Raw genomic sequence first — 24,758 nt, 5'->3', positions numbered from 1 at the left:
TAATTCCATATTCATAACATCTGTTTATAACTCACATAAGGTACACACTATTAATTTTTTTATTTTAGAGTGAGAGAGAGAGTGCACATGTGGGCAAGTGGCGGGGAGGGGCAGAAGGAAAGGGAGAGAGAGAATCTCAAGCAGGCTCTATGCCTTGCGTGTGGGCTCAGTCTCACGACCCTGGGATCATGACCTGAGCTGAAATCAAGAGTTGGACGCTTAACTGACTGAGCCACCCAGGTGCCCCACATTATTAATTTTTAATCCTACAAGTAGTTAATGAATAGATTTCCCTTTGGGGGAAAAATAACAGAGCTCAACTCTGTTCTCATCACCCTGTCCAGTCTTGGTGTCTTTTTGCTCTCTCCAGAAGCAGTGAGTGTTACCAATGTGCTGAGGATTCTTCCAGACTTTTAAGAGATACCATTAGGTATTTACATGTGTATTCACAGAGTCTATATGGCATGGTTTTGTATCTTTTCACATATATGCTTTCATTCTGTGTCAGTCATTATATACTTATCTTTTTTTCTTAATAAAAGTTTATCTATTTAATATATATAAAACCTAGCTTATTCCTTTATACTGTTGTGTGGGATTCAATCCTATGATTATACTACATCTTTTTAGCTTTTTTTTTTAAAGATTTTATTCATTTATTTGAGAGAGAGAGAATGAGAGATAGCATGAGAGGGAGGAGGGTCAGAGGGAGATGCAGATGCCCTGCTGAGCGGGGAGCCCGATGCGGGACTCGATCCCGGGACTCCAGGATCATGACCTGAGCCGAAGGCAGTCGCTTAACCAAGTGAGCCACCCAGGCGCCCCTAGCTTTTTTTTTTTTTTTTTAAGATTTTATTTATTTGGAAGAGAGAAAGTGCACGCGTGTGCAAGTGCACAAGCTGGGAGAGGGACAGAGAGAGAAGCAGACTCCCCGCTGAGCAGGGAGCCTGATGCAGGATTTGATCCCAGAATCCTGGGATCATGACTTGAACCCAAGGCAGACACTTAATTGACTGAGCCACCCAGGCGCCCCTGTTTAGCTTTTTTTTGGTAGAGGTTCAGATAGTTTCCAGTTTATCTTTATTACAAACAGTAGTATAGTATTTTTTTTTAAAGATTTTATTTATTTATTCATGAGAGACAGAGAGAGAGAGAGGCAGAGGGAGAAGCAGGCTCCCAAGGAGCAGGGAGCCCAATGCGAGACTCGACCCCAGGACCCTGGGATCATGACCTGAGCCGAAGGCAGACGCTTAACCATCTGAGCCACCCAGGCCCCCAAACAGTAGTATAGTATTTGTGAAGCCTATGACCCTTATGTATGCAATATATGAATGTTTCTCTAAAGGAGAAGTTTTAATTGTCAGGTTTATTGAGTATATTAATTTCTTATGGCAGAATTTATTCTTATTGTACGGTTTTAGGAGTTTTGACATAGTTGTGTAAACACTGCCACTATCAAGCTATAGAACATTTAAAAGGAAGACTTTAAAAAGCTATATGCCAAGACTATTCAATGAAGAAAGAATATTCTTTTCAACAAATGGTGCGGTCACAACTGGATGTCTACAAACAGAAGAATGAAGTTAGACCCTTACCTCATACCAAATACAAAATTAATTGAAGATGCATCAAAGACCTAAATGAGTTAAGACCTATAAAACTTTTTTTTAAAGAGATTTTACTTATTTATTTGTGTGAGAGAGAGAGAGATCACAAGCAGTGGGGAAGGGTAGAGGGAGAAGCAGACTCCCCACTGAGCAGGAAGCCTGATGCGTGGCTCAATCCCAGGACCCTGGGATCATGACCTGAGCTGAAGGCAGACACTTAATCAACTGAGCCACCCAGGCACCCCAAGACCTATAAAACTTTTAGAAGAAAACAGGTAAAATCTTTTCAATCTTGGATTAGATAGTGATTTCTTAGATATGACACCAAAAGCCCAAGCAACAAAAGACAAAATAGGTGAAATTGGTTTCATCAAAACTGAAAATTTTTCTATTTCAGGGACACTGTCAGGAAGGTCAAAAGACAATGTAGAGAATGGGAGAGAATACTTATAAACCATATATCTGCTTATATGTATATCCATAGTATGTGAGAGTACACTTATTTTGATGAGCCCTGAATAATGTATAGAATTATTGAACCCATATTGTACACGGAAACTAATATAACACTGCATGTTAATTATACTTGAATTTAAAAAAAAAGCCTAATTAAAACATGGGCAAAAGATTTGAGTAGATACTTCTCCAAAAAAGATGGGTAGCTGGCCATTAAGTGCGTGAAAAGATGGTCAGCATCATTCTGCATCCAGAAGTGCAAATCAAAATCATGATGAGCTACCACTTCAAACCTCCTAGGATGGTTAGAGTAAAAAAGGTGCATGGTAACAAGTGTTGGAAAGGGTGGGGAGCAATGGGAACGCTTCCACACCACTGACGGCAATGTGAATGGTGCAGCTGCTATGCAAACCAGGGTTTCAGGGCCTCAGAAAATTAAACAGAGAGTTACCTCTGGACTCAGCAGTTTATACTATATTGAAAACATACGTATTTTGTGAAAACAAAAACTTGTGCAGGAATGTTTATAGCACTGTTGTTCCTAATAGGCAGAATGTGGAAACCAAATGTCTGTCTAGTGATGAATATATAACCAAATGTGGTATACTTATAAATGGAATATTATTCAGCCATAAGAATGAAGGACACATGCTATAATGTGGGGGAAGCTTGACAACATTATGCTACGTGGAAGAAGCCAGTTACAAAAGGCCACGTAGCGTATGAATCAATTTATTGGAAATGTGCAGAATTGGTATGTCCATAAGGACGGAAAATAGATTAGTGGTTGCCATGGGCAAGGAGGGAGAGAGGGGGCAGTGACTGCTAATGGGCATGGAGTTTCTTTTTGGGGTGATGAAAATGTTCCGGAACTCATGTTGATGGTTTCCCAACTCTGAATATAGCAAAAACATTGAGTTGTACACCTTAAAAGAGTTCATTTCCCTAAGCCAGCAGTTCCTGTTAACATACTTTAAAAATTTTTTTGTCAATTTAATGGGTGAGAAACGATAAATTCCTTTTGAGATAGGCTTAAAGACAAAAGCAAAATATAACAAGCATCAAGTGTTAATAGTGATTACTGCCGTGAGCTCTGATTTTAGAGGATAATGTACTGTTTTTCGTTTTTCTGTATGATTTGAATCTCTGATTCACTTGTCATTTTAATGGAAATAGTAAGACTCTCAAGCTCAAATAACTAAAACCCCCAAATTTAAAATCCGTTCTGGAGCCCCATCACTTATACGAATCGTTACTGCTCCCCATAATTTCGGTCCTGTGGTGGTAATTCTCAGATGCTCCAGCCACCCACCCAAGGAGTGTGAAAGCCACGTCTTATTAGCTTCTGAGCGGGTTTGCCTGGAACCACCTACTAGGTGCTTTTCCTCAGCCTCTCGCTTGGCAGGAGCTTCACACGGAACATGGGTGTTTGGGATTTTTGTACGTAGAAGTAGTAAAATGACAGAATTGTCTGATTTTATACAGAAAACACAAAAGTCTTTCATCCACCTTGTTTTAGCCTAAGTTTTCTCAGAGATCTGGGCTATTTGGCTAGCCTGAACCGGACCTTTATCAGTGAAATGTAAAGTGATAATTGGCCCTGAGAATCCAAGGAAAACATCCTTCAGGACCTTTTCCCTTTGTGTCTTTTTTAAAAATTATTTTTCCAATACCTTGATTCTGGAAAATATGATACATGTGTCTTATAAAAAATATTAAACAGTTCTGGGGGAAAAAGACAAGTTTTCATTACCTAGCGATAGTGTCTGTTTATATAATTTTCTTAGTTCATTCCTAATTGGCATTTAGATTGTTTCTGTAATTTTTTGCTGTTACAAATAACGCTGTGATGAAATTCCTATTATTATGTATTTCTGTAGTTATTCAATAACCTTTTAAGGTAGATGGAGCGAGTTGGATTTCTGGGTCAGAGTTATATTTTGATACATATTATCAGATTGCTCTATAAAAAGGTTTGACCAATTACACTTTTTTTTTCTTTCTTTGATCTGTTATGTTCTTGTCCTCTCCCAAACACTCTCCTTTTAGGTTTTTGATATATCAGGCCAATATTTATTGGCGCCTCCCACATCAAGGTCAAAGCTAGATCCTTCCCCTGCAGTGTTTTAAAACTCAGGTTAAATAACTTACCCAGAGTGAGAAGAGGTTGCTGAGCCAGGGTGTGAGTCCAGGTGTCTTGGACGTCACCTTGAGCAAAGTGGTGAGGTAGAAGTAGGGACATGGATAAAGGGTGGATTTACATCAAGCCGTAGAGTGTTCTGGATCCCAGGTTATGGTGGAGAGGTCTTGTCCCTTCAGCAGTCAGCAGCCACATAAAGGTTTCTGAGCGGGGGATTATGTGCTGAAAGATATAGTCCAGACTCTAGGAAACTTGTTTTCTTATCTCTTGACATGGATTTAAGCAAGGTATTTTAGGCAGACATTCTAAATGAGTGGGTAATCTTGGTGGGACATCAAAGAAGGGACATTATTTCTTTCCCCTCCTTTGTCAGGGAATGTGACAATGATGGCTGGCCACTCTACCCAGAAGATGAAATATGGACAACCCTCCTCCCGCCTTTTTTTAAAGAGAAAAAGCTGTCACAGCTGTTGAGTCTAAAATTAGACCCTCAAGCTGTATGTTGGTTAGCAGTTGTGGGTATGTGATGGGAAACCAGATGTCATTCTGTCCCTATGCATGGTCTGTCGGCTCAATTCAGAGATGGACTCCAAAAGCGTTCCTTAGAATCTGTGTTTTTTTACATAGATCCAGCTTTGGCTTACCACTGATGTCTCTGCACTTGTGGCACCTTCTTGGGCAAGAGTTACATTATAATTTCACATTCTCTCAAGCACACCAGCTCTGAGGCTGTAAGCTCCTCAATCAGACAATCATGGTTTCTGCTTTCTGAAATCTTACATTCCAAGACAAATTTATTAATTTCTTACTATTTTGTGTTTGGTCCTATTTTTCCCAGGACCCTGGGATCATGTCCTGAGCTGGAGGCAGACGCTTAACTGACTGAGCCACCCAGGCGCCCCTGGTCTTTTTCCTTAAAATAGATTTTTACTGTACTATGTAGGCATGTGATTGACACAAATTTGGTTTGGCTTTAATGATGGATATTTAGTTTATCCAAGCAATTCTAAAAAGATAAGTATTTTTGGGGGCTTTGCTCTTTCACCATAACTATGGATTTTGTGGTCAGTAGGAACTTTCCTGTTATCTTGAAGCAAGGTTTTAGTTATCACCATCAGTGGAGACTTCCACTCTATTCACGATGTTGCCGAGCTGGGTTTCTTTTGCTTTAGGTTAGCAAGATCATTTTCCCATGCTCAGTGTTGAGTATCTTAGTGGCCCGTGTCTTTACCCATCCATGTGGAACAAATTTTGCTTATTCATTAATGCTTATAAACCTTATTTCTGAGATTTAAAATGTGCAGCCTAGTGGAGTACAGGTTAATAACATTGGATGTATTGACCTATTTATAAAATATCAAATAAATTTCTCTGGAATGTAGTAAAAGAAACAAAAGCCAAAATTAAACTTTATACCCAGATTAAATTAATGGGATGAGCAGCTGTTTTTCGTTCAATAAATTTTCATTATAATGAAGTTACACGTATGAATATTCTTCATTCTAATAAGATGTGCAGCATTTTTTATTTTCTATTTTTCAGTTTCTGGATCAAAACATCCCATGCCTTGAGTCTTCATCTGGTGAATCACAAATATTAAAATTTGCATCTTTCGAGGGGCTGATGGTTGGGCATTTTTTTTGTTTGTGTATCCATTTTTTTCCTTGCTTTGAAGTCTTTTTTTTTTTTCTTAAGTAGCAAATTTGACAGTTTGGTGACTTCCTTGTGTTGGGCACCAGCCTTTTTGGTTGACCTTCAAACTTGCTATCACTGGAATATTAAAATATTCCAGCTTTGTTAATTTTACTTAGGCGTTATTTCTAAGCCCATAAAGGGCTAGAGGGTGTAATTATCAAATAGCCCAGATAAATAACACTGTATTCATCCCAAAACATGATACCCTGTACTTAATATTCAACCTTAATTTCCAGGGCACCAGTGGGTGATCAATTAGCAGAATGCATTGCCAATTACAGAAAACTGAGCAACAAGGCCTTTTCTGTGTAAATAGGTTATCTGGGCAGGAGTCTTATTTTTGGTGCAATAGGACTGCCCTCCAAAAGATAATCATTTGCTTTTTATGTTTGTGTTCATATAATCAGAGTCTTCTCTGTTTTCCCATCCTGCTGTATCCTCAGTATGTAGCACAGTGCTCAGATGCTTACAGAGGATGCTCTGTGCTGTTTGTTGACCGAATGGCAGATCGTGCTTCTTATGGGCTGAAAAGGGGATGAGGGAAGTGAAAAGGGGTGGAATTGGCAGAAGGGGCAAGTGCAAACTGGGACAGTCCAAGATGATTTGGTAGGAAAGTCAACGTAGAGGAAATCTTGAAATCACCAGTAATACAGAGACCTTGCTCCTGGTTTTTGCTGCTGGGACACTTATATACGGTTTGACTCTAGGAAAAGGCACGAAGCTGGCCTGAACTCCCTCATAAAGTAATGTTAAGATTTACTAAGATAATAAATGGGAATGCTCTATACTTGGAGAGTATAAGGCACTGCACACATGGAAGTTGTTGGAACTAATGGTGAATAAATGCTGTTTTCAATTTCGTGGAGTACGCTGTTTTATTGAAAATAGTGGTGATAATTGAACTGGAAACAGGATGTTTAGTTAGGGGAGCATTCTGTGCCGTGTACAAGCAAGAACTTTTGAAATATCTTGGTCAAGGCCTGTTGACTTTTTGTTTTCATCTTCCTTGCCCTTTTGTTTGGGTTGTGTATTAGTGCAGGATTCAGGGGCAAGGTTAAACAGGGAGATTTGTTGTGTTGGCTCTAGTTTTGTAGGCCTGGGCTGGCCCTTGGGATTCTTCAGGTGAATCTTTTGAGCACATAGATTTGGGGGCCTGATATCTAGTCTGTATCCTGTGGTCCCAGTGGTGAGCAAACATACTGCTGGCTCTTCTTTGAAACTCCGTTTTTCGCAAAGTTCCTGTTAATCTCATAAAGCGCGACCAGTTGATAATCTGGCTCTTCAAGCAAACAGTAAACACTTTTTGGCAGAAGCACCCTCCTGAAAAGTTTAACAGAATTCAGTTGAGGGCCTTCTTGAATTTATGTAAGAAAGGAATTTTCAGTGGAAGTAAGGAAGGAAGAAGGGAGACTTCAGTGAGTCTGACTGGTGTCGAAATTGTGTTGCAGTCTCCGCTCTTATGGATCAGAGATGCTGGGTAAACTTTCTTTCTTTCTTTCTTTCTTTCTTTCTTTTTTGTTAGTTTCTTACATTTGTAGTAAGTAAATATGTTGAGTATTAAAAACTATAATACTTTATCACCATGCATTGATATCATGCAGAACAACCTGAAGGTCTTGAGACAGCAGACCAGGAATCTGATGCCCATCTGCCTCGTTTAAGGATCTGTCGTCTACATCAGGTTGAGAATTGACACCTGGGAGCTTGGGTGTCATCTTTCCAATCAAGGATAATATTGGAAATAAGCAGAAATGGAAAGTAAAAAAGCCAGGTGGAGTTGAGTTTCCTGGTCTGCATTTACAGCTTCATTTTGGGATAGTTCCTGTGCTGGAGGTGGAGACAGCCCCATTTCATATGTCTGACCTCAGGAGGGTTGGAGCATTGAGAGGAATTGAGGTGGTAATTCGTGGCTTGTTCTTGATTCTCCCCTCTGCTCTGGGATGACTCCACAGCCTTCTGTCTGAAGATCAGAAAACCTGACCCTTACGTAGTTCTAGTTTGGATGAATCTTACTCCAAATATCCTTTGTTATCATATGTTCAAATAATCTTTCCTCTTTTTTTTCCCTACAAGTATTGCCTATTTACCATAGGACGGTTACAACATGTATGTAAGAAAAAACAGAGTATGTTCATGCCCTCTTCAGGTATGTTCTCTTTCTAGCCAGTGGCCCCAAAGAGAACCCATATTCTGACCTCCATCCTTCTAGATTAATTTTACCGATTGTGGATCTTCGTGTGGAACGGAATCAGCGTATGCACTCTACTATATCCGTTTTCTGTTGTTAAATATTGTGTCTGGAGCCTCATTTGGGTGTGTCCGTGCTTGTCTCAGTGCTGTGTAGCATTCCATCCTAGGAGCATACTGCAGTTGCTACAATTTATTTACTCATTCTGCAGAAAAATTGTTTTTACAAACGTGGACTCATATGCTATTATGTATATGCTATTCTTTCACGTTAATTTAACATTACATTTGTGACTGTCTTTCCTTATTAAATATGTCATTTTAAAATGATTTTCTGTGGCTGTTTAGATGTATTCATTGGATAAAATTATTCTAGTGTGTTTTATTAAATGTCCGTAGTGGGCATTTGCATTATTTCTCATTATTTGCTCTTCTAAATAATGGTGTGATGAATATCTTTATAGGCTGCTCTAAGCCCTCAACTAAGATTATTTGCTTAGGACACATTTTTAGAAGTAGATATATGAGTCTAAGGGCTTGCATGTGTTTGAGGTTCTTATTCGGTTAGGTATTGCTAAACTGGAGCACGCATTTCTACGCATCTCAGAAAACTCCCCGAGGGCATGGCGGTTGGCAGTGTTGTATAGACCTACGTTGGAAATGGGATGAGGAACAGCTACATAATTTGCAGAGCCCAGTGCAAAATGAAAATACAAAGTCTCTTGTTCAGGTGGTTGAGAATTTCAGGAACAGGGACATCAGATCATTTAACCAAGTGTGTAGCAAACTGTGCAACAGCATAGGTGGCGTGTCCTTGAAGCCAGCACCAAATGGGATGTGTGCCCTGGGGGACCCGATACCCCAAGGCAAGACCCTGAATGGACCAGTTCACAAACTGTTGTAGATTTTGAAACTTTGCCCACCACTCAGGATGTCAATAAAGCTTGCCCTAAATAGACATTTTTTCTAGGTAGTAGGATTGGGGGAAGGGATATGGGATCTGAGGTTAACTGTGTGGATTTAAATAGTAGCCCTGTCACTTAATTTTGTGAGACCTTAGCACATTTGCCTCTTTGAACCTCAGTTTTTTAACCTGTAAAATGGGGTTAATATTACTTCATAAGATTGTTGTGAGAATTAAATGTGTGTATACAAAGGACTTAACACAATACCATGGTAGGCTATCTGGGGTACCTGGGTGGCTCAGTTGGTTAAGCATCTGACTGTTGATCTCAGCTCAGGTCTTGATCTCAGGGTCGTGAGTTCAAGCCCTGTGTTGGGTTCCACATTGGGTGTGGAGCCTACTTAAAAAAAAAAAAGTGTTATCTATTGTAATTGATTATCAGTTCTTTTTTTTTTTCAAAGATTTTATTTATTCATGAGAGACAGGAAGAGAGGCAGAGGCAGAGGGAGAAGCAGGCTCCCCACGGAGCATGGAGCCCGATGCAGGACTCCTGAGCCAAAAGCAGTTGCTTAGCTGACTGAGGCACCCAGAACTGATTATCAGTTCTTAAGCACCATGTTTTAAGAGAGTGAGCCACCTTGGCCTATAATATGTATCTGCGCTAGGCTGTTGAGCTCCTGAGATTCCCCCACTTGATAATTCCTTAGCATTATGGAATTCCCTGCTGCAGCTCACTATTAATAATTTACGACTTGTTAGAGGAGGGCAGCTCAGAGGGGGAGCCCCAGGAGTGGGGGCCAGAGAGGCTAGTGGGGTGTTTGGTTTTCCATGGCTGTCGTGCAGAGTGTGCGAGTGTGATGTGTGATGGCAGGGTGAGCAGGAGGCTGCTGAGGTGAGAGGGCTCTGGAGCTCCGAGGGCTTTGAATGCCGGGACGGGTGGGGAGGGTTTCATTGCCAAGTGGTTTAGGGTGGTTGAGGGTCACCTAGAATTTACTAGAGGTATAAAGGTTTGGGAGTTGATGAGAGTTGGATTTGTGCTATGAGCATTTAACTTCTCAGGCACAGTGTTTGTGTCAATGGGGGAGTAGTAGATGGCATTATTATTAGTGGTAGTAATAGTATAGTAGGTTAGTATTATTAACTAACATGTATTGAATGCTTACCTGTATTACCTTCAGTACTTTACACATATTACCTTATTCACCTTTGGAACAACCTGTGTGATAGGTATTATTAATCCTTTTTGACTGAGGAGACTGAACCTCACACAGCAATAGGTACTTGCCTATGTTGGCAGGACTCCATTCTGTGTTAGAGATTGAGATGTGAATGCAAGAACTACACCCTTAATCTGTGTTCTCTTTCTCTCTCCCTGTGTGTGTGTGTGTGTGTGTGTGTGTGTGTGTGTGTGTGTGTGTGTTAAGGCTAAGACTGCTTAGCACTTACTGAGAACTCTGTCAGTTGGATTGGTTCCCTGAGGAAGCATTATGACATGAATGGGTTTGGTGAGATGGTGTGGGCAAGACCACGTGTTCTGGGTGGTGGAATCACGTAGGAGCCCGGCAATCTCTGCAACACTGTTAGACCCCGGGACCAGGAGCGGGCAATCTGACCTGCAGACCCTGCCTTTCTTTTGGGCTATCCCTCTGTGTGGTTACAGGAGAATGCCAGGGTCACCATGATTAGAACTGAGATGTCATCACAACCAGAACATCTGTGGAAACTCCCCCCCCCAAGACACTTTAATTAAATTCCCATCATGAAAACAATTAGGCAAAATTTGCCATACCTAACCAGTCAATAATTCAAGGACAGGATCTCATTAAGAGCTTTTGCTTTCCCGGAAACTGCCGTTTTGAGGATTCAGAGCTAGTGGCTGCGTGCTCTGGGAATTAATTTATCCATATTCCCCTGAGCTTTTTTATTTTCCCAAATCCAGAAGGAGACACATTTTTAAATGACCTAAAAGCAGGAGACTGATTGTATAAACTGGCATTCACTTTCACAAAGATGTTCCTGGGTTTGAGGTGTGCATTCTCTGTCACGATTCCATTGTGTTCTGTGTTGAATGATGCCTACCTGGGGACAGAGCAAGAGATGTGACTCTGATAACAGGCACCACAGTGTGTGAGCCTCCTCTTCTACCATCATTTTCCAGATCACTCTGGTGCCTTATCTTTGACCAGGTGGACGCTGCCCCCTATTGACCTTAGCAGGTAGAAATCTTGAGATACTTTGTTCAGTTGCCCTGACAAAAGTATTGAGATGTACTATAAATTCTCTTGTTCTTTTGCTTCCTTCTCCTCTCTCCCTTTCCTTCTCTCCACGCTTTTGTTCTTAATGCAGTATTGATTTTTCTACCATGTGCTAGCCATTGCAACTGGCATTGAAGCAGTAAAGAAAAAAAACCCCACAGGTACAACAATTTAGAAGAACATTTGACATCATCTACTAATGTTGAAACTGCACATATCCTGTGACCCAGACATTCAACTAATCTATATGTTAGAGACACTTTTGGACCTACATCCCTGGATGCATTATAATATGTTCATCTTCACTAGAATGGATAAATAATTTGGAGTGTTTTCAAACAATGGAACACTATGCGCCAGTGAAAACGAACGGACAAGTTACATGCAGCAATATGGACGACTCTCAACTGAGCATTCAGGGTTTATTCTCTGCGACTTTGTAGGCAGTCTGTGACAAGATCAGCAGGTGCTTAGGAAACTGACTTCAGGCAGCATGGATTGTAGAGAACACACGCTGGAGACCAGGATCCCACTGAGAGGCAGCTGTGGTCCTAGAAAGGGAAAATTGCTGTGCTGACCCCAGGCAGTGGCCGGAGCAGTGGCAGGGAAGAGAATGACATGGGCTGTGGAGGGGCTGTTAGAAAGTAAAATAAACAGTCTGGTGATTGAATGTTTGGGTTGATTAGGAAGGGAATAATAGAACATGTTGCTGAGGTCTCTAATATCATGGACTAGGAGGATGGCTGTGTCATTAACTGACATAGGAGCAGGACTGGGGTTTTGAAGCAGTAGATAACGAATCTACATCCACCAAACTATATGACCCTGGGCAAGTTATTTAACTTCTTTTTGCCACAATTTCCTCATGTGTAAAAGAGAGAAAATGTGTTAAGAGTAACAACCTCAAAAGATAATACAGTGTCTGATACACAATACACACTGTTGCTACAGAGTTTTTGAAGAGTAAAAGTGACCCTGGGTATGTAACATCATAAATGTGATCAGTCCTTCCTTTAGGCTTCGCAGAGATAAAAGATAGATGTTGGAAAACTTGAATCATCTTTATGTCTCTTGAGTGAAACATCAAACACTTCAAGCTTGAGGGCAGTAGAAAGTCTTAGGACAGGGCGCCTGGGTGGCTCAGTTGGTTAAGCGACTGCCTTCGGCTCAGGTCATGATCCTGGAGTCGCGGGATCGAGTCCCACGTCGGGCTCCCTGCTCAGCAGGGAGTCTGCTTCTCTCTGACCCTCTTCCCTCTCGTGCTCTCTATCTCTCATTCTCTCTCTCTCTCAAATAAATAAATGAAATCTTAAAAAAAAAAGTCTTAGGAAAAAAGGCACAGAAAACAGAGGTTACATAGTGTGGGGAAAGGAAAGCCGAGAGGTGATTTAATGAGATTTTAAGTGAATGGTAAGTCAGAGTTAGCATGTACGTTTACTGAGAATGGTTCTTGGGGAGCACAGAGCCTTTTGAAGAGTTAACTTTTTATTTATATAGAAATGATCCTTAGGTCCTCATGGTTATTAGTTTTGGTGATTACCAAGTAATACATATTATAGAAAATTAGTAAAAGGCAGAAGATGAAAAAACACCTATAATTCTAACATCCAGAGGTTCTTTTCATATTTCAGCTCTCTCCATTCATCTTTCCATCCATCAGTCCATCTTTTCTTTCTTGCTTCTTTTTTTAAGAGCTGAAATTAAACTGTATATTGTTGTGTAACCTGCTATGTTTTGCCAAGGAACTTAAAAGAAGGCTTATCTAGCATGAGGGATTTAGGTTGGCTATGTGTAGTAAGAAGAAAATGTCTAATGTGCTTTGTCAATGAATTATTGAGGGAAAGTGCAACATTTTCTTCTCTAGCAGTCTTAAAATATACTAGGCTAAACTCATTTCAATGATGGTGAGGGTATGACCCCGCTTTACTGCCCTGTTATTCTCTGATATGTGGGCAAGCCATGAGAGAGCTTTTCTGAGCACTTACGTCTCCCAAAAGTAGCAGAAAGAAATATTGGTTAGAATATGATGTGATAGAGACTTTTATTAATCCCTCACCTACACTTGCCTTGAGGACTGAAGAGTTTATCTCTCCCAAGAGTGTAAGACTGCTCAACTTTTCATTTTTAAATATTAAAATCATTGTAAAATTCTACTCTGACTAATCTGGAATAAAGACAGGAAAGATTGGTGTCACTTTACATGAACAAATCATTTTAAATAGGCTTAAATCTAAGAGGTAGAAGCTGCTTTGCCTAGACTGACTATTTGCTTAGACTATTTATGTCAGATTGGCTAGGATAACTCTGCATGTGCGTGTGTGTGTGTGTGTGTGTGTGAGAGAGAGAGAGAGAGAGAGAAGACTTCCTTTTATGGAGTGCATGATTGGCATGTAGAGGCTACTGCTACTAGAGAATTAGAAGGTCTAATAAGAGTTATGATAACTATTTTTTACCAGAATCACAGCTTTTTGGATCTATATTTTTCTCAGAGTATCTTTCTTAGTGTGAGCAAATGTGCTCACATCTATATCTATATATAGATATAGATATGCACACACACCCCCAAATACACATACAGGAGACATGGCTCCCATCTCCTTTCCATACAGATAGAAGGTAGAAGAGAGTAGAGGAAATATTTTCTTTGCTGAATATTTTTGGTTGTAAAGAAATGTAATATTAATGTATTTATTCACATAAATGCTTACTGAACTCGCTGAGTGTGGGTACTTTGTTGCAAATGGGGGATAGGAGATGGTCTAAAAGCATTAAAGAGTGGCACTGAGCTATTTAGTCAGTGGTGCACACGTAACTGTTCATCTCTACCTGTTACTTGGTGGCCTCAGAGGGAGAGTCCTTGCTGCCTGCACGATAAAGTCTAAACTCCTCAGCATGAGAAGACCATTTGCAATCTGGTCTCCATTTGTCCTTAAGCGTCCTCTCCTAATATCTCCTGTGCCCACCTTATGCTCTGGTCATTCCTATGAACAGAATTTATTAAGCTCCTTACTAAGTACTGGGTATTTTCAGATAACTTGTGGCTTCTCAGACATTCTCTGTTTCTTCATGTTCTCTTGCTTGGGGCCTTGTGGTTTTCCTTATTGGAATGCCCTGGCTCTATTAGCCGGTGTGACACTCAACCACTTGCCTATTTGTCCTTCCCACTAGTCAGCGGGATCCTGGAGGCCAGAGACTTTCTCCTCTGTGTGTCTCTAGCCCTGAGTAAGGCGCTTAGCGTACAGTAGCCAGTTAGCGTGTGGAACACGTGAATTAACAAGGCAAGTTTAAATGTAATCCAAATTTATCCCTCATTTTTTATCTGGGAAAGTCTTAATTTCTCCTTTATTTTTGAATAGTTTTGTCAGATAGGTATTCTTGGTTTGTAGTGTTTCGTGTTTTTTTTTTTTTTTTCCTCCCTTCAGTACTTTGAATATTTGAATATATTGTTCTACTCTGGCCTACGAGGTTTCTCTGAAAATCATTGGAGCTCCCTTGTATGTGATAAATTGCTTTTTTCTTGCTGCTTTCAAGATTCTTGCTTGGTGGTTTGATTATAATGTGTCTTGATGTAGGTCTCTTTAGATTTATCGTTTTTGGTATTCATTGAGCTTCTTGAATTTGGATGTCCATTTCCTTTCTCAGATTTGGCAAGTTTGTAGCCATTGTTTCTTCAAATAGGCTATGCCCCTTTCTCTCCTTTGCTTCTGGCACTCCCATAATGTGTACAATTGATACATTTGGTGATGTCCCTTAAGTCCCTTAGGCTGTCTCACTTTTCTTTCTTTTTTCTTTTTGCTCCTCTTAACTCCGTAATTTCACATGATTTGTGTCCAAGTTTGCTGATTCTTCTGCTTGTTTAAGTCTGCTGTTGAATCCCTCTAGGACATTTTTCAATTCAATTATTGTATACTTCATCTTCTGATTTTTTTTTAATAGTTACTGTTTGTTGATATTCTCATTTTGTTCATCATTTTCCTGATTTTGTTTCATTGTCTCTCTGTTTTCTTTTTTAGTTTACTGGAATTTTTTTTTAATTTTTATTTATTTATTTGACAGAGAGAGAGAGAACACAAGCAGGGGGAGCAGCAGGCAGAAGGAGAGGGAGAAGCAGACTCCCCGCTGAACAGGGAGCCTGATGCAGAGCTCTATCCCAGGACCCTGGGTTCACAACCTAAGCCTAAGGCAGACGCTTAACCAACCTAGCCACTCAGGCACCCCTTTACTGAGCATTTTTAAGATGATCATTTTGAATTATTTGTCAGATAAGTCATAGATCTCTGTTTCTTTAGGCTTGGTTTCTAGAGATTTATTTTGCTCCTTTGAGTGAGCCATGTTTCTTTGTTTCTTTGTACACTTCGTGATCTTTTGCTGAAACTCAGGCATTTGAAAAAACAGCCACCTCCCCCAGTCTTAACGGACTGGTTTCATGCAGAGGAAGACCTTAGTAATCAGCGTGGGTAGAGATTCTGGGGGTCTTTCAAACTTTTTCTGGGGATGATTCTTCTGTAGGTTTGTGTGTGAAATTTTCTAGGTAGAGGTCTGCCCCTGTTCTCAAGTTGCCATGGTCTCTTGCTGTCCCTGGTGTCTATCTGTCCCTGGTGTCTGTCTGGGGCACTGCAGACTCTGGTGCTGTAACAAGCCACCACATTCGCCTTTGTTCTCAGCAGCCCTCAAAGTATCCTGCCATTCCTTTCAGCATTCTGAGTCAGGTGAGATAGAAACCTGTCCCTTGGGCAGCCCCCTTGTAAAGCCAGAATACTGGATATTCCATTCTTCTCTTTGCCTCCTGGGGGAGAAGCTAGAAGTGGGGAGTTTTTCCCCAATTGCACTGAGCTTTGCTCGGTGGATGGGAGCTAAGATGGGTAAATGCAGCAAACTTTCTTTCCCACTTTGATGTGGCTTCTCTTGACTTTGGACTCACTTGGGGAGCTGCAAACTCTTAACTGGTTTCTGGAGTTCTCCCAAAGGCAAGTCGGTCCATGTACTGTTAACTTGGAATCCTCATGGGAGAGTGAGGATCTGGAGGTTTCTATTCTGCCATCTTTTGATGTTACTCTCAAGTGTTGTCTAATCCGGGATGCCTGGGTGGCTCCGTCGGTTGGGCGTCTGCCTTCAGCTCAGGTCATAATCCCAGGGTCCTGGGCTCGAGTCCCACATCGGGCTCCCTGCTCGGTGGGGAGCCTCCTTCTCCCTCTCCCTCTGCTGCTCCCCCTGCTTGTGCTCTCTCTCTCTGACAAATAAATAAATAAAATCTTAAAAAAAAGTGTTATCTAATCCATTTTATGAAATGGAGATAATATTGGTAGAACTTTATTTTTTTAAAGGTTCTATTTATTTATTTGAGAGAGAGAGAGTGCGAGCAGGGGGCAGGGCAGAGGGAGAAGCAGGCTCCCCGCTGAGCAGGGAACCTGATGTGTGCCTGAATCCCCAGACTCCAGGATCATGACCTGAGCCGAAGGCAGATGCTTAACTGACTGAACCACCCAGGCGTCCCTGTTCATAGAACTTTAAATAGCATAGTGGCACATCTAATCTCACCACCCTCTCCAATCAAAGATTAAAGAAGTCATCCTAGGCTTCTGGCTTTCCAGTCTGTCTCTACTGCCTGTCTCTCTGTAGTAATAATGGCTAATATTTAATGAATGCTCATTGTTTCTCATGAATATTTCATGTTCCCATTATGTGTATTAACTGATATACTTCTGACAGTAGTTGTGAAAGGATGATACTATGATTATTCTCATATTCTCAGACTCAATTTTAAGAAGCCATTTTGCGGCATGAAATGAGTGTATATATATGTGTGTGTGTATATATATATTCATAACAATACATATATTTTAATTGGAATCAGTTAAGTTTATTTATTGTGGGTCAAGTAGAACAACATTTTGAAGAGAGAGTACAGACCTCTTGACTGTCACACTTTTATCATGGAATTATGTCTTAGGTGTGACTAGAAATCCTTTATTCTGCAGTTGCTATAATTAGAATAATGCAGCTATATATTTTCTTTTTTCCCTGAGCTTTATTGAGATATAACTGACATATAGTGTAAGTTTAAAGTGTACAACATAATTTTATATGTTTGTATTACAAAATGTTACTGTAATAAGGTTAGTTAACACGTTGATCACCTCTCATAGTTAAAAATATTTTTGTGTGTGATGAGAACTTTTAAAATTTACTCTTTAACAACGTGAAACAAATATTCTTTAATCTGAATAAAATAATTGTATATATAAATTCTAAGTCTCTTTTTAACAAAACTTTTGTTGTAATAGGCAGTTATTGCATTGTTATGGACATTGTTTTGTGTTGATCGTAAGTGGTAATTATGCTGTTGGAAATCTGTAGTTTAATATCCAAACATAGAATACCATCAAAGATGCATTTTTTTTGTTTTTTGTTTTTTTTACAGGACAGAGTTCATTCAGAGAGGCAGGATTTCAATCACAGGGGCTGGCTTTCTCAACTACATATTGGAAACTTTTGCCAGCACGTTCTTAAGACAGGGTGCCCAGAAGGTAAGCTTGTTTCTGCTTTGAACCAACATTCATTTTAAGAAACCATGGAGATTCCCATTGGGTTATTGGATAAGGCTCATGAGCAGACATCATGAAAAAAAAATACAGTTAATAAGCAAAAATAAATAGATGCAAAAATAATTATGTTTGCTAATTATTACGTACATTTAAGTCAAAGTAAAACTTAAGTACCATTTGTGATGCATTAAATTAAAAAAATGACAGTGAAGAATATGTAATAATATGGAAAATTCTTAGAGTCTAAGTAAGAGATATAATCAGAATGAATAATTATATTTTCAGTATATACAGAATGATGACAACTATTTCCTTAAAAAAAGATAATAGCTAATATTTATTGAGCACTTACTTGTACCACTCAATGTAAAAATAATTTTTTATTTATCATCTCATTTAATCCTTACAAACCTTTGAAGTAACTGTTTTTATGAGCTCCTGGTGGTCAATTCTTATGGTTTTCAAACTCCATACTTGTGGGAGCTCAGGCTTCCATGAAGGTGTTTCAGAGGCCACATTGCGGTTCTAAGGTCTATACCCTGTTTTAAGTAGTACTATTCTATTTTTACATCTATCCTTATGTAGAGCTGTATATGTGCTATTTTCTTGCCTTCATAGCATTATTTTCAAAACTTCTTTAGTCTATTCCTTTTGCATGATTATATACTTATTACAGGTGTTTTGCAGTATTGACAAATTCATTTTTATTAACTTTATTTATAATATTTTACTTTTTGTTATTATTATTAATTGTGATGAGGAGCATAATCACTTACTTCCATGATTTACTCAGGACTAATGCATATGTTACCTTGTTTTGTTTTGTAGAGTACTAGGTTTAATGGCTATTATTTGTGGAACAATAGGTTTAATAATAGGTTTAATGGCTGGTCTGAAGGAATATTGTTAGGACCCCAGAGATTTTCTGGGTAACTTTGTTCTCCCTTTGCAGATCTAGGTTCAGGAATGAACCTGGACCACGATGTGTTAGTCTGGGAGGCTGAGGGTGATGAGTGAGTGTTTGATACTGTACTGTACTCCATAAACATACTGTCAGGGTCAATGTGTTCCTGGCCTAGAGGTGCATAGACTGGCCCAGGCTATTTAAGCTGGGTGTGAAGTGGGTAGTTGAGCTTCTGGAAGGTCTGATGTGACTTTTACACAGACATGACTGCAGGTTTTTCTGCTCTATTGCAAAGTATGCATGTTCTGCAAAACTGATGGGGCTAAAATTAATGGGGCTGATGAGAAGAATAATTTCATTGCCATATCCCTGAGTGAGTTTTCTTGTACATTGTTTTGATCAAGATCAACAAACTTTTTCAAACTTCTTCATATTTCAGATGGTAAATATGTTAGGCTTTGTGGCCAAAAGGCAAACTGGAGATATTATGTTGGTACTTTATAACAAGAGAGAAACAAATTTCCATAAATTTTGTATTGACAAAATTAAAATATAATAATAATTGAATTTTATTTGTAGTATAGTTCTTCAAATCAGAAAAATGGGATTCTGTTTTGTGGGGGAACATAACAATTAGCTAAATTGTGACTCAAAGTTAGTGTTCCCTACCATCAGATTGCAAATATTCATTTGTAAAAACCGTTCTTATCTTGTGGACTGTACAAACACAGGTGGTGGACTGGATTTGGCCTGTGGGCTACATAGTTTGCCAACCCCCGCTTTAGATACATAAATATTCTTTGATTAAGTCAGGTGGGTCTATATTTGACCTGTCCATCAGTCTGAACCTATCAATGACTTTTAACCATACACAGGTATGTATATTCTGATCCTGTGAGATGCATAAAGTAGACACTATTAGTCCCATTGTATTAATGAGAAATGTCTTGAAGGAGTAAGTGCACCTAATATGTGGGTGGCTGCTAGTCTGCCTTCCTTTTTCTGACATATACGTGCTGAGCACGTGCTTTGTGTTAGGCACTGTGTTAAGCATAGGCTAAATGGATTTACTCAAGGTCATGGGACTAGCAAAGAGTGGAGTCTGGACTCACATCCCCATCTTTTACAACAAGTCTTACTCCTTGCCCCTTTACTCTGCAAGTTGTGTTCCAATAAATGAAGCAGAATGTTTGCCTCCTTAGCACCATGCTTTGTATTAGATGCGTTTATGTTATGGTCTTACTCCTTCTGTAGTTATTACGACTCTTTGGTTGCAAGTAACAGAAACTACTTTAGGCTAGCTCACTGTAAGGGTACAAGGGGGGTGAGATGGTCAGGCTTCAGAATGGTCTGCCCTGGGACGGAGAGCTGCCAGGATCCCATAGTATTCCTTCTTTAGCACTTGTCCGTAAGAGTATGCATCTGTTTTATTCTCTTTTCTCTGCTCCACAGACTGTAGAGTATGATGTGGACCTCCATAGTCCAGGTGTGTATGTTATATAGAGTTCTGGCCAAAAAGAGGCTGTCTGCTTATTTCATTCATTTCCAAATTCTTTGGGAGGGACTCTTGTTGTCCTTTCATGGGTCAAGCATGGCCTGGTGGGTAGAAGTCAAGTTTTACGAATAAGGCTCGACTTGGGCTGTGAGTGTGTGGGTCAGGGTTGGGATGTCACATCCCAGGGAAAGGGGTGGTGGGATGTGCCATTATTCCCAAAGGCTTCTGGCATGGTCTCACAGTAGATTCTGTGTTCTTGATGGCAGAGAGGGGGCTTTATTTTTTTATTTATTTAATTTTTTTTAAAGATTTTATTTGTTTCTTCGACACGGAGAGAGAGACGGCGAGAGAGGGAACACAAGCAGGGGGAGCAGGAGAGGGAGAAGGAGGCTCCCCGAGGAGCGGGGAGCCTGATGTGGGGTTCGATCCCAGGACCCTGGGACCATGACCTGAGCCGAAGGCAGACGCTTAACGACTGAGCCACCCAGGCGCCCTGAGAGGGGATTTTATTAATCTTAATCCCAGTTCTGCGCAACCCATAGTAGCTTGGGCAGTGCTCCTACATTTATGTGGAAATGAGTAGAAAGGAGATAGAGTGCGCAGCTACGTCTCAGTTGGTTTCTGATGAATATGATCTGGAAATCATCAGGTGACTTCAAATTTTTAAAGTGAGGAACCCAACTAATTTCTCTTTTTTTCTCACTTTTGCTCAGAAGTAAGAATATGCTTTTCCTGCTAGGTTTTGCCTTTTCTGACTTTCCTCCTTTTTTTTTTTTTTTTTTTTTTTAAGAGGCTTAGTTTAATGAGTTAGCTTTTCAATTTTAGGAGCCACTCGGGCTAAATTGTCTTTTACCTTTTATCCGAGTGCTGATGTTTTCCGGTATCAGCCTGACTTCGTGATAAACCTTCACAGCTGAGCCTGCATAAATGGCTTTTGTGGAAGTTACCATGAGAGTGTTTTAGGTGACTTTATTTTTACTTTAGGACTTTATCCTTGAGGCTGTTCAGTGATGGTGAAGGTGGGATCTGATATCTATTTTTATCCAGAAAAAGCACAATGAGGCACTCACAAAGTTTGTATCTCTGTGTTTGTCAGTTAGAAGCTAGCCCTAGATACGGGCCCCCAAGGTGAGGTCACTTGTGTTTCTGTGCCTCCAGAGGGTGTGCAATTGCTTTTCTCTCCTCCCTTTACCACTCGGAGGTGACTTGCAATTCGGGGGCCTTTCTGACACAAATGCTGACTTTTCATATATCACTTGGATCTCACTTTCGTCTTAGAATGGAAGTATGTGGGCAGGTGAATGGGGATTGCCCTCTGGTAGCCAAATCAACAACTAGGTTTTTTTTTGTTTGTTTGTTTCTCTTCAAATTCATCTGAACACACAGATTTTAAACTCAGAAGTTTAGTTCCACAAACACTTTGGGTATCCACTATGCGCCAGGCACTGGGTGGGATGCTGGAGACACAAGTAGGAAGGAGAATTCACAAGAGTGGAATCTGTGCCTTCTACAGCTTTATTTCACGGGTATCTAAAAGCTTGGAGTGGAAAGCTTGACAGGCAATGAATAAACATCTGCTGATAATGAGAATTTATTGAGCCCCACTTGGTGTCTGATGCATAGCACTATGGTCAGTGCTGAGAAGAATATTAAAATAACAACTATACTTATAAGAGGTTACTAGATGCCAAGCACATTACCTAAATTACTTTTCTTCCTTTTTTTTTTTTTAAGATTTATTTACTTATTTGAGAGAGAGAAGGAGAGAGAGAGAGAATGAGTGCGAGCAGGCAGAGGGGCAGTGGGAGAGAGAGAACCGAAGCAGACTCCCTGCTGAGCCCCATGTGGGGCTCCATCCCAGGACGCTGAGATCATGACCTGAACCAAAATCAAGAGTCAGACATTTTAACCAACTGAGATACCCAGGCGCGCCCCCCCCCCAATTACTTTTCTAAACAACTCTGTGACATAGGAACTCTTATTCCTGTATTATGCATTGGGAACCTGAGGTCCCAAGCGATAAAGCAGTTTTCTCAAGGTCACAGAATTAGTGAGTGGTAAACTTGGGATTTGAACCCTAACCTCACTGGCTCCAGTGTGTACTGTTAATGAGTATACCCACTGCCACATCCACGTGCTCTGCACTCAAGCCCCTGCATGTGCGGCAGCAGATGTGGTGTGCTTGCGAGAGCCAGAGCAAGGGGATGTGGTATTTACAGTAAGGATGGAGGAATGCAGAAGCAAGGAATTCAGTTGCAATGGGAGAGCTTGGACTGGACCAGGGGAATAAGGGCTATGATACTGGTTTTCAGTGGCTAGAGAGCATCCTCCCTTCTGGTCGGAGCCCCTCCCACCCCCCCGACTGGTTTTATCCAGACTCTACCTGACCTAAATTCCAGAGTGCCAGGCAGGTTGAGGGTATGTTCAGCTGTTAATGTTATATCCTTTTTTTCTGCTTTCCTCTGGACTATGGGTTTGTTTTTGTGCTATCTGTCTTGAAAATATCTTTATATTACAAAAGAAAATTTCAGTGGCATTTTTCACAGAAATAGAATAAACAGTCCTAAAATCTGTATGGAAGCAGAGAAGACCTCAAATAGCCAAAGCAATCTTGAGAAAGAAGCTGGAGGCATTGTGCTCCCTTATGTCAAACTATATTACAAAGTTGTAGTCATCAAACCATTATGGTATTGCCTAAAAACAGACACGTAGATCAAAGGGACCGAATAGAAAGCCCAGAAATCAACCCATGCTTATTCAGTCAATTAATTTATAACAGAGTAACCATGAATATACAGTAGGGAAAGGACAGTCTCTTCAACAAATAGTGCTCGGAAAACTGGACAGCTACATGCGAAAGAATGAAACTGAACCACTTTCTTATACCATACACGAAAAACAAGAGCAAAAACCCTAAACAAATGTTAAAAAAAATGGGCAGAGGAACCAAATAGACATTTTTCCAAAGAATTCATACAGATGGCTAGCAGGTACCTGAAAAAATGTTGAATATCACAAATCATCGGGGAAATGCAAATCGAAATCACAATGAGATACCACCTCACACCTGTCAGAATGACTGGTATCAATAAAAAAGAAATAATCAGTTGTTGATGGTGGGAGAAAAGAGAACCCTCGAGCACTGCTGGTAGGAATGTAAGTTGATGTAGCTACTGTGGAAAACAGTATGGAGGTTCCTCAAAAAATTAAAAATAGAACTATCCTATGATCTAGCAATTCCACTTCTGGGTATTTATCCAAAGGAAATGAGAACACTAACTCAAAAGATAGATATGCCCCCGTGTACATAATGAATTATTTACATTAGCCAAGATACAGAAACAACCTAAATATCCACTGACGGATGAGTGGATAAAGAAGATGTGGGACATACACACACACACACACACACACACACACACACAGAGGAATATTATTTAGCCCTAAAAAAGAATGAAATCTTGCCATTTGCAACAACATGGATAGGACCTTGAGGCTATTATGCTAAATAAATAAGTCAGAGAAATACAGATACCATATAATCTCACTGACTTGTGGAATATAAAACAAAAGCAAAAACCAAGTTCATAGATACAGAGAAAAATTAGTGGTTGCCAGGGGTGGTTATAAAATAAATACGATGGGCAGGGGTGTAGAGTCCAGCGCAGTGACTATGGTTAATAATACTGTATTGCATATTTGCAAGTTGCTAATAGAGTAAATCTTAAAAACTCTCATCACAACAAAAATGAATTCTGTAATTATGTATGGTGATGAACACTAACTAGACTTACTGTGGTGATCGTTTCACAGTACATACAAATATCGAATCATTATGTGGTACACCTGAGACTAGTATAACGTATGCCAGTTATACCTCAATAAGAAAAAAACATACCCGTGAAGGTGATGTTGGGAATGGTGTGGCTGGTGACATATAAGACGAGATAGAAAATGTCATCCATCAGTTGGAAAGTTCAGGGAATCATGGATCCCGAGCCGCTGATCAAATCCAGATTCAAGCACTGCACACAGACTTTCTGGGTCTGACTCCTGGGGACACAACAGAGGACAAGCTGTTGAGTACATGCGGTGATCTGAAGTTTGGGAAGCGGAGCGTTAGAGAAGAGGAAGCATGAGTTTTCCAGATGCTACTTGACTTGCTAAAATCATAAATCAAGAAGTAGAGGAAAACCTACAGTAAAGATCGCCTGATTCCCCCCACTCTAAATATTAAAAACTATAGTAAAGATTTTTTATTGTGATAAAGTAATACGTTACATAAAATTTACCAGTTGGACTATTTTTAAATGCAATCTGCTGTGCATTAAGTACATTCAGTGTTGTGTAACTATCAGCACCATCCAAATCCAGAACTTTTTCATCTTCCTAATAATAACTCAGATAGCCATTAAATATTAACTCCCCATTCCTCTCTCCTCCCAGCTCCTGGCAACTACCATTTTATTTTTTGTCTCTTGTGAATTTTACTTCTTGAGGTACTTCATGTAAGTGGAATCATACAGTATTTGTGCTTTTTGTGTCTGGCTTATTTCATTTAGCATAATGT

The 24,758-nt window shown here is 40.1% G+C and overlaps 1 protein-coding gene across 6 annotated transcripts in view; it reads left to right on the top strand.

Moving 5' to 3' along the window:
• Positions 1 to 24,758, top strand: part of PRELID2 (PRELI domain containing 2) — a 74,049-nt gene that overhangs the window by 22,779 nt on the left and 26,512 nt on the right. For all 6 annotated transcript variants that reach the window (XM_027607013.2, XM_027607010.2, XM_027607012.2 and 3 more), the window contains one exon: positions 17,666 to 17,771. In XM_027607013.2, coding sequence (XP_027462814.1) covers positions 17,666 to 17,771 — 106 coding nt within the window. The remainder of the gene's footprint in view (positions 1 to 17,665; positions 17,772 to 24,758) is intronic.

This window comes from Zalophus californianus, chromosome 5, assembly GCF_009762305.2.
Source record: "Zalophus californianus isolate mZalCal1 chromosome 5, mZalCal1.pri.v2, whole genome shotgun sequence".
Lineage (NCBI taxonomy): Eukaryota > Metazoa > Chordata > Mammalia > Carnivora > Otariidae > Zalophus > Zalophus californianus.
The sequence above is the reverse complement of the archived record's forward strand: the minus strand, read 5'-3'. Positions and strand labels throughout refer to the sequence as shown.